At 42.8% G+C, this 13,509-nt stretch overlaps 1 protein-coding gene and 1 long non-coding RNA gene across 2 annotated transcripts in view; both read left to right on the plus strand.

Annotated features, from left to right (window-relative positions):
* The window catches only part of LOC131382108 (uncharacterized), a 44,808-nt gene extending 38,088 nt beyond the window's left edge, over positions 1-6,720 (plus strand). Inside the window, exon 5 of the long non-coding RNA XR_009211279.1 lies at positions 6,590-6,720. This is a non-coding gene — a long non-coding RNA (uncharacterized LOC131382108). The remainder of the gene's footprint in view (positions 1-6,589) is intronic.
* Positions 6,721-12,497: 5,777 nt separating this feature from the next.
* LOC116474770 (small ribosomal subunit protein eS17-like) lies at positions 12,498-13,236 on the plus strand. Its single transcript, XM_032754370.2, has one exon. It carries the CDS (start codon positions 12,753-12,755, stop codon positions 13,158-13,160), a length of 408 nt encoding a protein of 135 aa, XP_032610261.1. The 5' UTR covers positions 12,498-12,752; the 3' UTR covers positions 13,161-13,236.
* Positions 13,237-13,509: the final 273 nt, after the last annotated feature.

Here is a 13,509-nt window from a genome sequence, read left to right on the forward strand (position 1 = left end):
TTCATTCTGAATTCTCGGATTCCAGACCTGGTGCCTCAGCTGCCGGCAGCAGCCAGCTCAGGGAAAGGAACCCGGCCACACAAGAAATCACTAGGCTCTTCTTCCAGGCGGGCCTAATAAGCCACTTCTATAGGTGACCTCTTTATACCAGGGAGGCACCCAGCAGGCTTCTCATCCTGTTTGTGTTGGCCTCTGTCTGAATTGCAGCTCCTGCAATTGACTGTGATCTCTGTCACGTCCTGTGAACCCCAAATATCTGAGATAGGTCTCAGTCAATTTAGGAAGCTTATTTTGCCAAAGTTAAGAATGTGTGCCCATGACACAGCCTTAGGAGGTCCCGATGACATGTGCCCAAGGTGTTCAGGGCACAGCTTGGTTTTATACATTTTAGAGTAACATGAGACATAAATCAATATATGTAAGATGAACTTGGTTTGGTCCAGAAAAATGGTTGCATTCTTTTTTTGTTTGTTTGTTTTTGAGACAGAGTTTCACTCTTGTTGCCCAGGCTGGATTGCAATGGCATGATCAGCTGACTGCAACCTCCGCCTCCTGGATTCAAGCAATTCTCCTGCCTCAGCCTCCTGAGTAGCTTGGGATTACAGGTGCCTGCCACCACGCCCAGCTAATTTTTTGTATTTTTAGTAGAGACAGGATTTCACCACGTTGGCCAGCTGGTCTTGAACTCCTGTCCTCAAGTGATCCACCTGCCTCAGCCTCCCAAAGTGCTGGGATTACAAGTGTGAGCCACTGCGCCTGGCCAATGGTTGCATTCTTTTGAGTTTCTGATTGGCCTTTCCATAAGAGGCAATTAGATATGCATTTATCTCAGTAAGCAGAGGAAGGCTTTGAATAGAACAGTAAGCAGGTTTGCTCTAAGCAGTTCCCAGCTTAAATTTTCTCTTTAGCTTAGTGATTTTGGGAGTCCAAGATTTATTTTTCTTTCACACCTCCCTTCTTGCAGCTCTCATTGCCCCACACAGGCAAGGAGAGCCTCTCTCCCATGGGCTTCAGCCTTTCCTGTGGCCTCCAGAGCTTCTGTTCTGTAATCAGTGTGTCCTCTTCAGCCTCAAACTATCCCGTATTGCTTCCCTCTCCTCCTCGACTCAACTTGAGACTCTCTTAAATGGGACTATTTATTTTCTTTTTCCCCAAATGCCTCAAAGTCAGGATAAGAGGGGCAGTGTCTTTTGTGGTCACCCCTAAAACATTTTCAAGGTCACGAGTCTACTGTGGAAACAATTAAATTCATCTTTCTTATGGTGCTTACTTAGCAGCCCAACTCCTGACTGTTTTTAGAAAACTGCAGGGTTCACCTATAACATATCCTTCTCTGGGGCCTCTTGCTTCCTTGATGGGGTGAACGATGTTGTGTGTGTCTGAGCATACTCAGTGTTCCTAGTATTGTTACTGAAAACGGGTTTGTGCTTGTCCATTTTTACACTGCTGATAAAGACGTACCTGAGACTGGGCAATTTACAAAAGAAAGAGGTTTAATGGACTCACAGTTCCATGTGGCTTGTGAGGCCTCACAATCATGGTGGAAGGTGAAAGGCACGTCTCACATGCAGGCAGACGAGAAGAGAATGAGAGCCAAGCAAAAGGGGTTTCCCCTTATAAAACCATCAGATCTTGTGAGACTTATTAACTACCACAAGAACAGGATGGGGGAACCCCCCTCCATGATTCAATTATCTCCTACTGGGTCCCTCCCACAACATGAGGGAATTATAGGAGCTAAAATTTAAGATGAGATTTGGGTGGGGACCCAGCCAAACCATATCAGGGTCCTGATCCAGATCCCAAGAGAGGGTTCCTGGATCTTTTGCAAGAAATAATTAAAGGTGAATCCATAGAGTATAGTGAAAGCAAGTTTATTAAGACAGTAAAGGAATAAGAGTGGCTACTCCTTAGGCAGAGCAGCCCCAAGGGCTGCTGGTTGGCTATGTTTATCTCCCTTCCCTTCCCTTCCCTTCCCCTCCCTTTCCCTCCCTCCCCCTCCCTTCCCCTCCCTCCCCCTCCCTTCCCCTCCCTTTCCTTCCCCTTCCCTTCCCCTCCCTTCCCCTCCCCACCCCTCCCCTCCCCTCCGGTCTTGCATTTTTTTCTTTTTCTCTCTTTGTCGCCCAGGCTGGAGTGCAGTGGCACGATCTCAGCTCACTGCCGTCTCCACCTCCCAAGTTCAAGCAATTCTCCTGCCTCAGCCTCCTGAGTAGCTGGGACCAAAGGCGTGTGCCACTACGCCCAGCTAATTTTTGTATGTTTAGTAGAGACAGGGTTTCACCATGGTGGTCAAGCTGGTCTCGAACTCCTGATCTCAAGTGATCTGCCTGCCTCAGCCTCCCAAAGTTCTGGGATAATAGGCATGAGCCGCTGTGTGCCAGGCCCTATTTCTTGATTCTATGTCAAACAAAGGATAGATTATTCTTGAGTTTTCTAAGAAAAGGCTGGGCAATTCCCAGAACTCAGGGCTCCTCCACTTTTTAGACCATAGAGGGTAACTTCCTGATGTTGCCATGTAACTTCCTGATGTCGCCATGGCATTTGTAAACTATTATGGTGCTGGTCAGAGTGTATTTTAGCGTGCTAATGCATTATAATTAGCGTATAATGAGCAGTGAGGAAGACCAGAAGTCGTTCACTGCCATCTTGGTTTTGGTGGGTTTTGACTGGCTTCTTCACAACATGTTGTTTTGTCAATAGGTCTTTGTGACCTGTACCTTGTGCTGACCTCCTGTCTCGTCCTGTGACTTAGGATGCCTTTACCTCCCAGAAATGCAACCCAATAAGTCTCAGCCTTGTTTTACCCAGCCCCTATGCAAGATGGAGTCGCACTGATTTGAACACTTCTGATAATATGTCCAGTGTGAGAATAAAGGTGGCCAGAAGCAGAGGTGATTGTTAGGCCAGGTTGAATGAGCAGTGCTAAAAATGCAGAGCAGGGTAAGGGGAAGCCTGACAGAAACATTTCTTTTTCTTTTCTTTTTTGAGACAGGGTCTCGCTTTGTTGCCCAGGCTGGAGTGCAGTGGCAGAATCATGGCTTACTGAAGCCTCAAAGTCCCAGGCTCAATCTGTCCTCCCATCTCAGCCTCCCTAGTAGCTGGGACTTCAGACACACACCACTACACCCAGCTAATTTTTGTATTTTTTTGTGGAGATGAGGTTTTGCCATGTTTCCCAGGCTAAAACTTAACTTTTCCTCCCCTCCCCTCCCCGCCTCCCTCCCTCCCTCCCCGCCTCCCTCCCTCCCTCCTTCCCTCCCTCCCTCCCTCCCTCCCTCCCTCCCTTCCTTCCTTACTTCCTTCCTTCCTTCCTTCCTTCCTCTCCTGCTTTCTAGTCTGTCTCTGCCACTAAGGCTGAAGTATAGTGTTGTGATGTTAGCTCACTGTAGCCTTGAACTCCTGGGCTCAAGCGATCTTCCAGCCTCCTGAGAAGCTGGGACTATAAGCAGGCACCATCATGCCCAACTTTTTTTTTTTTTTTTTTTTTTTTTTTGGAGATAGAGTTTCACTCTTATTGCCCAGGCTGGAGTGCAGTGGTGCAGTCTTGGCTCACAGAAACCTCTGCCTCCTGGGTTCAAGTGATTATCTTGCCTGAGCCTCCCAAATAGCTGGGATTATAGGCACCCGCTACACGCCCGGCTAATTTTTGTATTTTTAGTAGAGATGGGGTTTCACCATGTTGGCCAGGCTGGTCTTGAACTCCTGACCTCAGGTGATCTGCCTGCCTTGGCCTTCCAAAGTGCTGAGATTATAGGTGTGAGCCACCATGCCCGGCCCCAACTAATTTTTTAATTTTAAAAATTCTTTTAGAGATAGGGTGTCACAATGTTGCCCAGGCTGGTCTCAAACTCCTGGGTTCAAGTGATCCTCCTGCCTCAATTTCCCAAAGTGTTGGGATTACATGTGTAAGCTACCATGCTTGGCCCCAAAACATTTATTAGGGGCCATTTTTATCAAGAAATAAACTGGCTGGGTGCTATGGCTCATGCCCATAATCCCAGCACTTTGGAAGTCTGAGTTGGGAGGATTGCTTGAGGCCAGGAGTTTGAGACCAGCCTGAAAAACATAGTGAGACCCCCATCTCTATAAAAAACTGAAAGTTTAGCCAGATGTGGTGGTGCATACCTGTAGCTCCAGTTACTCGGGAGGCTGAGGCAGGAGGATCCCTTGGGCCCAGGAGTTTGAGGCTACAGTAAACTATATCACATCACTGCACTCCAGTCTGGGCAACAGAGTGAGTGAGACTCTGTTTCCAAAAAAAAAAAAAAAAAAAAAAAAAAAGCAAGCATTAATACCTCATATGCAGCTTCTGACTTGCCATAAAATGTACACATCATGTCGTGAAAGAAGTTATGTTTTTAAATATAGAGCAATTCTCAAAGTGCCATCACAAAGGGAAGGAAGTAGTGGTGGGGATGGTTGGCCCTAGACATAAGCCATAAGAAGATGTGCTGATGTAACGAATTTAAAAGCAATAATTAAACTCACAACAAATCTGTGTGCTTCTCTTAAAAATCTTAATCTGCTAGCAATTCTAAACAATATTGATAAAATATGCCTTCCCAAAACTCTGATTCTTAACAATTGCTGTGATAACTGGGTTTATGGTTGAGTAAGCTTCAAATGAGCATATTTTAATTACTTTTTTTTTTTTTGAGACAAAGTTTTGCTCTTGTTGCCCAGGCTGTAGTGCAATGATGCAATCTCAGCTCACTGCCACCTCCACCTTCCAGGTTCAAGCGACTCTCCTGCCTCAGCCTCCCGAGTAGCTGGGATTACAGGTGCCTGCCACCACACCTGGCTAATTTTTGTTTATTTAGTAGAGATAGGGTTTCAACTAAATTGACCAGGCTGGTCTTGAACTTCTGACCTCAGGTGATCCACCCTCCTCGGCCTCCCAAAGTGCTGGGATTACAGGCGTGAGCCGCTGCACCCGGCTTTAATTGCTTATTCTTTATTTTCATTTTTACTTATTTATTTTTAGAGATAAGATCTTGCTCTGTGGCCCAGGCTGGACTGCAGCCTTGAACTCCCAGGCTCAATTGATCCTCCCATGTCAACCTCTCAAGTAGCTGGGACTACAGGCCTGAGTCACCGTATGTGCCTAATTAATTTTTTTTTTTTTTTTTTTTTTGTGCAGATGGGGTTTTGATATGTTGCCCAGGCTGGTCTGGAACTCCTTGCTTCAAGCAATGTGTTGAGATTACAGGCATGAGGCACTGTGTTCAACCTAATTACTTATCCTTTAGTAAACATTGTATCCTAGCAGCACATTAACCTGGAACACTTGCAGGTGTACAGTCAGTCATACAGTGGACTCATCTATGTGTATTCATTCACAGAAGATGCTCATGAAGGCTCAGCATCTTCGGAGGCCTTTTCCAAGCACTGTAGCACTGCATATTCTTGAGTTTCACAGTAGTCTTGGAATAAATAATGATAGTATGGGATTGCAAAGAAAAGAAACAGCCTGAATTACTGTATTTATTTATGAGACAGAGCTTTGCTCTTGTCACCCAGGCTGGAGTGCAGTGGTGCGATCTTGGCTCACTGCAACCTCCGCTTCCTGGGTTTAAGCAATTCTCCTGCCTCAGCCACCCGAGTAGCTGGGATTACAGGTGCCACCACTCCTGGCTTATTTTTTGTATTTTTTGTAGAGACGGGTTTGGCCAGGCTGGTCTTGAACTCCTGACCTCAGGTGATCTGCCCACCTTGGCCTGGGATTACAAAGTGCTGGGATTACAGGTGTGAGCCACCGCTCCTGGCCCCCCTGAATTACTTTAATCTGTCATTCCCTATGGCCACTTGGAGTTTCTATTTGTGTTTAAAATCCAAAAGAGTGAAAAAAAAAAAAAAGAGACTTAATTGCATCGTATAATATTTTTGTTTGGTAAGTGCAGATTTTATTTCATACATGAAATATTTTATTGGATTTGAATAGTATCTTTTAAACTGAAATTTATTCTTTAATTTTAATACATTGTTTTTAAACTAAACAACAAATAAAATAATAATTATTATGAATTATTTCATGATTATTGCTTTTTGGAGCATAGATGAATGAGGTGTTAAAAATGATGCACTCTGATTCTCTAATATGCTAGAAATACTAGGTGCACAGCTGATTCCTCAAAACATCACTGTTGGCTTCAGTTAAAAGAGAGCATATTAATTAAGATAGAGAGAAAGTAGTTTTTATAACCAACTTTTCATCTCCCTCCACTCCCATAATAATTCAGGAAAAATTGAGTAACTTGTTAAAATCTCTGGATATGCTTTATCACCTATGAGGAGGCTTCAAGGACCAGAGGGGTTTGTTCCTTGAATGTTTCACATTTCAAAATTTATGTCTGTTCAATGGCAATTTGGGGAAAAGTTGTCTTTTATTTTTTATTAAAAAAATTTCTTTTGAGACAGGGTCTCAATCTGTTGCCCAGGCTGGAGTGTAGTGGTATAATCATGGCTCACTGCAGCCTTAACCTCCTGGGCTCAAGGGATTCTCTTGCCTCAGCCTCCTGAATAACTGGGACACAGGCGTGTACCAACAAGCCCAGCTAATTTTTTAAATTTACTTTTTTTTTTTGTACAGATGGGGATCTCACTTTGTTGTCCACGCTGGTCTCAAACTCCTGGCCTCAAGCAACCCTCCTACCTGAGCCTCCCAAACTGCTGGGATTATAGGCATGAGCTTGGCCTAGACAAATTGTCTTTTAAACATGGTAAACATGTTAACGGGTATCTTAAATTTATTTATTATCTATCATCTTGTGACAGAAAGGTTCCTAATAATTTTAAAATAAGGAAAAATGTTTGGCATTGAGTGTTGTAATTTAGGAAGTAGCCTAGGATATGGTCACCAAGTTTAAGCAGTAAAATATTTTGGGGGTATGTACACATGGCAGCACTTAGTGAAAATTGCAGATAGTGAAAGATACTTTTTGAAATTTGTTCAATAAGTTACTTGTGAATTATTGGATTTTCTGGAGACCAAGGGTGTTGTCTCAGGTTGGTCAAGTTCTCATTCCCTAGGTGTAGCTTGACCTCCTGGCCACACGCTCTTAAAACCATTGGCAGGGATCACCTGCAGGATTTAAATAGTTTCCTCTCCCTCTTCCCTTTCCCTTTCCTCTTTCCCTTCCTCACCTCTCTGCATTTTTGTCCCTCTCTTCCTGGTTTTACTTTCATGCCAAAGGCTTACAGTTAAATTCCCCTGAGTTACATTTGCAAAATTAATTTGTGTATCATCCAACTCCACAGTATTTGGCAAGTCATCGTATTTTGGCTTCTATCTTCATTTCACTTGCATTAAAACAGATTAAAACAATCCAAGGAATACAGAGTGTAGGATTAAGATAAATGCATGCTACACGGGAGTTCGTTATGTGCATATTTTTGCAAATAAATCTGACCTTAAAAGGTAATTGTTTTAGGACCTTGAAAAAATCAAGGATGAAGGATTTCTCTTAAGCAGCATACTTTTGATTCTCTAGGGTTAGCAAAGAGAAGAGCTTTCAGAACACCAAAGTCAATGATAAGTCAAAGAGTTTTGCTACATTCTCCTTTGTTTTCTACCCCAAACATATTAAGCAATATCTGGATATTACTCTTATTGGTTTTTGGGCATCCACAAATGAGATAGTTCTTTATAAAATCTCTGAACAGCCCTGGACTCGTGTTTACTTGGGCAGAGGTATATACAAAGGAATTGGCCTGCAGCACACAGCTGAATTCGGTGGCCCTGAGTGAGTATCTACTTTATAAGGTGGTGGTGTTCTGCCCTCTGCTATCACCCCTGGAATAAAAAATATAGGTGAGAAGACACCAGTCATCACTTTCTCCTCCCTGGAGGCATGCTCATTGGGCTGATTTTCTCTAATAATTTTCCTAACTGGAGAGGGTGCATGCACACATTTTAAATTAAGAGAAGATTCCTACAGGCAAACAGAAGACGTTCTCCCCTTGTTGCAATATTTGTCTTCTGGGAAAGGACTTGCAGAGCCTTGTGGTAAGTTGCTTAATAGTGGTCATGGTCGGTTTATCTCATTTTTCCCTCTAAGAGAGAGGGGACAAAATAATTGCCTGGTGAATATCAGGGTCCCTAGGCTTATATGGGGAAATTGGATGCAAGGTCTTCCAGGACAGCAATGTTTTATTTTGAAATCAAAAATTGGCTTTCCAGGGCAGGGATTTTGAGGGGAGTCCATAATCCTCAGGGAAGTCCTTGGTCTTTGGGTGGGCTCCTGGATGGTGGAGATTCTTCTAAAAAGAAGCAACACAGTCTTTGTTTTTTTTTTTTAGACAGAATCTTGCTCTTTCGCCAGTCTGGAGTGCAGTGACATGATCTCGGCTCACTGCAACCTCTGTCTCCCGGATTCAAGCACTTCTGCCTCCTGCCTCAGCCTTCTGAGTAGCTGGGAGTACAGGCACGCGCCACCATGTCTGGCTAATTTTTTTTGTATTTTTAGCAGTGACGGGGTTTCACCATGTTGGCCAGGTTGGTCTTGAACCCCTGACCTCAAATGATCCAGTCTCCTTGGCCTCCCAAAGTGCTGAGATTACAGGCATGAGCCACCATGTCCAGCCTAGCACTGTCTTTTTTGTATGCACATTTTATCAGTTTTTAAAAAGCTTCTCTGACTTTTAAAATCATTTTTAGTAATTCTTCCATAGCATTCCCGAAGCTAAGACTTGCTCTGCAAATTATATTAAAAGTAATTCTTAATTCTTATGTGAAACTTTTATGCCATTATCCCATTTCGTTTTTCACAGTTTTAAATAAAACAGATAAAACACCAAGTAAGTACACAAGATCAGTACAGATGGTCCCGACTTTCAATGTTCAGCTTACAATTTTCTGACTTTAGGATGGTGCAAAAGCAGTATGCACGTGGTAGAAACTGTCCTTTTAAAAATTTTGAGCCAAGTATGGTTTCTCATGCTTATAATCCCCGTACTTTGAGAGGCCAAGGCCGCAGGATTGCTTGAGCTCAGGAGTTTGAGACCAGCCTGGGAACCATGGTGAGACCCCATTTCCACAAAAAATAAAAAAATGAGTCAGGTGTGGTCATGCTTACCTGTGGTCGTAGCTACTCAGGAGGCTAAGATGGGAGGATTGCTTGAAGCCCAAGAGGTTGAGGCTACAGTGAGCTATGATTATACCACTGCACTTCAGCGTGAGCGAGAGTGAGATCTGGTCTCAAAAAAATTTTTTAAAGAAATCTTTCCCTAGGTTAATGATACTAGCAATACGTAATGTGATATTCTCTTTCAATACCGGACGGCAGCATTGTGCTGCAGCTTCCAATCAGCCAAGTAATCAAGACGGTAAACAACTGATACTCTACAGTGTGCTATGTTGCCTTTTTTAGATACTGTGTTTTGTGTTTTTACATCCTATCATGTCTACAAATTGCCCACCTGCTTCAAGTGAAAAGAGGAAGGCAATTACCCTTGAGGCAAACTCAAGATAAGGTGAGACACAGTGGCTCATGATTGTAATCCCAGCTACTAGGGAAGCTGAAGTGGAAGGATCACTTGAAGCCTAGAGTTTGAGACCAGCCTCTAAAAAACCCCCCAAAACAAACACAAAGAAAAACACCTCAAGATAATTGCCCATCATGAAGGACAATGTTAGCAAGCCAGTAATGTCCATTGCATGTGAATTAGGACTGTTGCAATCAACAATCTCAATCATCTTAAAGGATAAGAAGGGAACGAATGATTGAAAATGTTTACAGCAAGTCATGGATAGTTCCAACGCTTCAAAAGACATCATAATTTTCATAATAACATGAAGGTCATCAGTGAGGCAGCAAGTGCTGACTGAAGATGTCACATCTTTAAAGGAAGAGCTGTGTCTTAGTCCATTTTCTGTTGCTTATAAAATAATACATGAAACTTGGAAATTGATAAGAAATGAAATTTATTTTTACAGTCGGGAGTCTGAAAAGTCCAAGTTTGATAGGCTGCATCTGGTAAGGGCCTTCTTGCTGGTGGGGATTCTGCAGAGTTCCGAGGTGGTGCAAGGCATCTCATAGCAATGAGCCTTAACATGCTAACTTAGATTTCTCTTCCTCTTCTTATAAAGCCACCAGTCCCACTCCCATATAGCCCATCAATTCATTAACCTGTGAATGAATTAATCCACTTATGAGGACAGAGGTCTCATGACCCAATCACCTTTTAAAGGCTGATATGCCTTGGCTGTGTCCCCACCCAAATTTCATCTTGAATTCCACATGTTGTGGGAAGGACCTGGTAGGAGGTGATTGAATCATGGGGGCAGGTCTTTCCCATGCTGTTCTCATGATAGCAAATAAACCTCATGAGATCCAACAGTTTTAAAAAGGGGAGTCTCCCTACACAAGCTCTCTCTTCTCTTGTCTGCCTCCATGTGAGACATGACTTCCACCTTCCACCATGATTGTGAGGCCTCCCCAGCCATGTGGAATTGTTAAGTCTGTCAAACCTCTTTCTTTTGTAAATTACCCAGTCTCTGGTATGTCTTTATCAGCAGCATGAAAATGGACTAATACAAAGGACCCAACTTTCAATATTGCTACATTGAGGGTTAAGTTTCAACATGAGTTTTGGAGGGAACAAACATTCAAACCATAGCAAGCCTCATAGGATAATTGCAAGTGGGAAATATTTGCCAGAACAAATATTTAATGTCAATGAAATGAACTGGTTCTGAAAGTGTGTGCTGGGCATACATACATTCATTAAGAGTTCATGACAATGCCAGGATTCAAGGCATTCAAAGACTATCTCATACTGCTTTTGGGTAGAAATGTTGCAAGATTCAAATAAAGCTTTCCTAGTCTACCATTTAGAGAACCGTAGAGCATTCAATAATGTGAGCAAGCATACATTTCCCACTTATTATTTCCATAAGAAGAAAGCCTGGATGACATCAACATTGTGCGAAGACTGGTTTTGAAATGGTTTTAGTCCACAGGCAAGAGAATATTGTAGGCAAAATAACATCCCATTCAAGATTCTTCTGATACTAGATAATGCTTCGGGGCATGCACAGCATATTGGTGACATGCATCCTGATGTAGATATTGTATATTTGCCACCAAACAAAACTGACTGATTCAACCAATGGACTAAAAGCATAAGAGCTGGGTTCATAGCATACTATATACACCAGATGTTTGCACAGGCTGTTTAAGTGACTGAATCTGGCCAAATGCTCCTAGAGTTTTGGAAAGGTTCTAACATTCTAAGTGCTATCCAGAATATGGCTGCAGCACAGGAAGAAGTCACACAGCAATGCATAAATTGCTTTTGGAAGAAAGCTTTGAAGACATATGTGAACACATTCAAAGGCTTTAACAAAGACCCTGCTGTTGATGGAATAGTAAGTAACAGTGTATTAGTGCTTGGGAAACAGCTGGAATTTGACATTGATGAGGAGGAAGAGCCTGTTGGCTTTGAGGCTGAGGAATTTATCAATGAGGAGCTGATCAAGTGGAGTAAGAAAGAAGTAAAGAACTTGAGGCAGAGGAAGAAGTTTTACCGAAGGCACCAAGAAAGTGCACAGCAATGAAACTGCAGAGGTGTTTGCTATGATTAGCAGTGGTGTATAGATGTTATAAGAAGTGGATGTATCAAAAAGACACATGCCCTCATATGTTCATTGCAGTACTGTTCACAATATCAAAGACATGGAATCAACCTTAGTGCTCATCAATGGTGGTTTGGATAAAGAAAATGTGGCACATACATACCATAGAATACTATGCAGCCTTAAAAAGAATGAAATCATGTCCTTTGCAGCAACATGGATGGAGCTGGAGGCCATTATCCTGAGTGAACTAATGCAATAATAGAAAACCAAATACCAGATGTTCTCCCTCATAAGTGGGAGCTAAACATTGAATACACATGAATGTAAAGACGGGAACAGTAGACACTGGGGACTACTAGACAGGGGAGGGAGGGAGGGGAGCGTGGGCTGAAAAACCACCTATTAGGTACTATCCTCACTGCCTGGATGACAGAATTGTTGGAATCCCAAGCCTCAGTATCATGCAATATACCCATGTAACAAACCTGCACATGTACCCTTTAATCTTTTTTTTTTTTCTTGAGACAGGGTCTCACTCTATTGCCCAGGCTGGAGTGCAGTGGCATGATCACGGTTCACTGCAACCTCCACCTCCTGGGTACAAGCAATTCTCCTGCCTCAGCCTCTGAGTAGCTGGGATTACAGATGCTTGCCACCATGCCTGGCTAATTTTTTTTTTTTATTTTTAGTAGAGATGAGATTTCACCATGTTGGCCAGGCTGGTCTTGAACTCCTGACCTCAAGTGATCCACCCACCTTGGCCTCCCAAAATGCTGGGATTACAGACGTGAGCCACCGTGCCCAGCCAGTGTCCTTTAATCTATAATAGAAGTTGAAATTATAAAACAAAAACAAAAGCAGAGAAACAGATGCCAATTATGAGAGATTTGCAAGAGTTGACAGGCAGATGCAGTATGCGCTTCCTTTCTCTAGGGAAATATATAATGAAAAGAAGAAACAAACTCTACAGTCAAAACTTGCTGTCTTCCTGAACATTATGCCTGCTAAACCATCAAGTGTTTATATCCCAGTGCCTTCTACAGGTTAAGCATTCCTAATCTGAAAATCCAAAACGCAAACTTTGAGTGCTGACATGATGCCACAAGTGGAAACTCCCACACTTGACCTCCTTTAATAATTTCACAAAATCCTTTTTTACCAAGGACCCGCCAACATGGGCTGTGTTCGCACCAAAACTGTGAAGAAGGCGGCCCGGGTCATCATAGAAAAGTACTACACATGCCTGGGCAACAACTTCCACACGAACAAGCGCGTGTGCGAGGAGATCGCCATTATCCCCAGCAAGAAGCTCCGCAACAAGATAGCAGGCTATGTCACACATCTGATGAAGCAGATTCAGAGAGGCCCAGTAAGAGGTATCTCCATCCAGCTGCAGGAGGAGGAGAGAGAAAGGAGAGACAATTATGTTCCTGAGGTCTCAGCCTTGGATCAGGAGATAATTGAAGTAGATCCTGACACTAAGGAAATGCTGAAGCTTTTGGACTTCGGCAGTCTGTCCAACCTGCAGGTCACTCAGCCTACAGTTGGGATGAATTTCAAAATGCCTCGGGGACCTATTTGAATTTTTTCTGCAGTGCTGTATTATTTTCAATAAATCTGCGACAACAGCAAAAAAAATAATAATTTCACAAAATTATTAAAAGTATTATAAACAATTACCTTCAGTTTATGTGTATTATGTGTGTATAAAACAAATAAATTTTATGTCTGGACTTGGGTCCCACCTCCAAGGTATCTCATTATGTATATGCAAATATTCCAAAAATAAAAAAAAATCTGAAATACTTCTGTTCCCAAGCATTTTGGATAAGGGATACTCAACCTATACCAGCTATTCTCTCCAGAGCATCATTGTAAGAGCGAGAAATTGACAACTCTGTGGCCGTAGCATCCCCTTCATCCAGCAATTA

The sequence above is a fragment of the Hylobates moloch genome, unplaced genomic scaffold, assembly GCF_009828535.3.
Source record: "Hylobates moloch isolate HMO894 unplaced genomic scaffold, HMol_V3 SCAFFOLD_2, whole genome shotgun sequence".
NCBI classification, from domain to species: Eukaryota; Metazoa; Chordata; class Mammalia; order Primates; family Hylobatidae; genus Hylobates; species Hylobates moloch.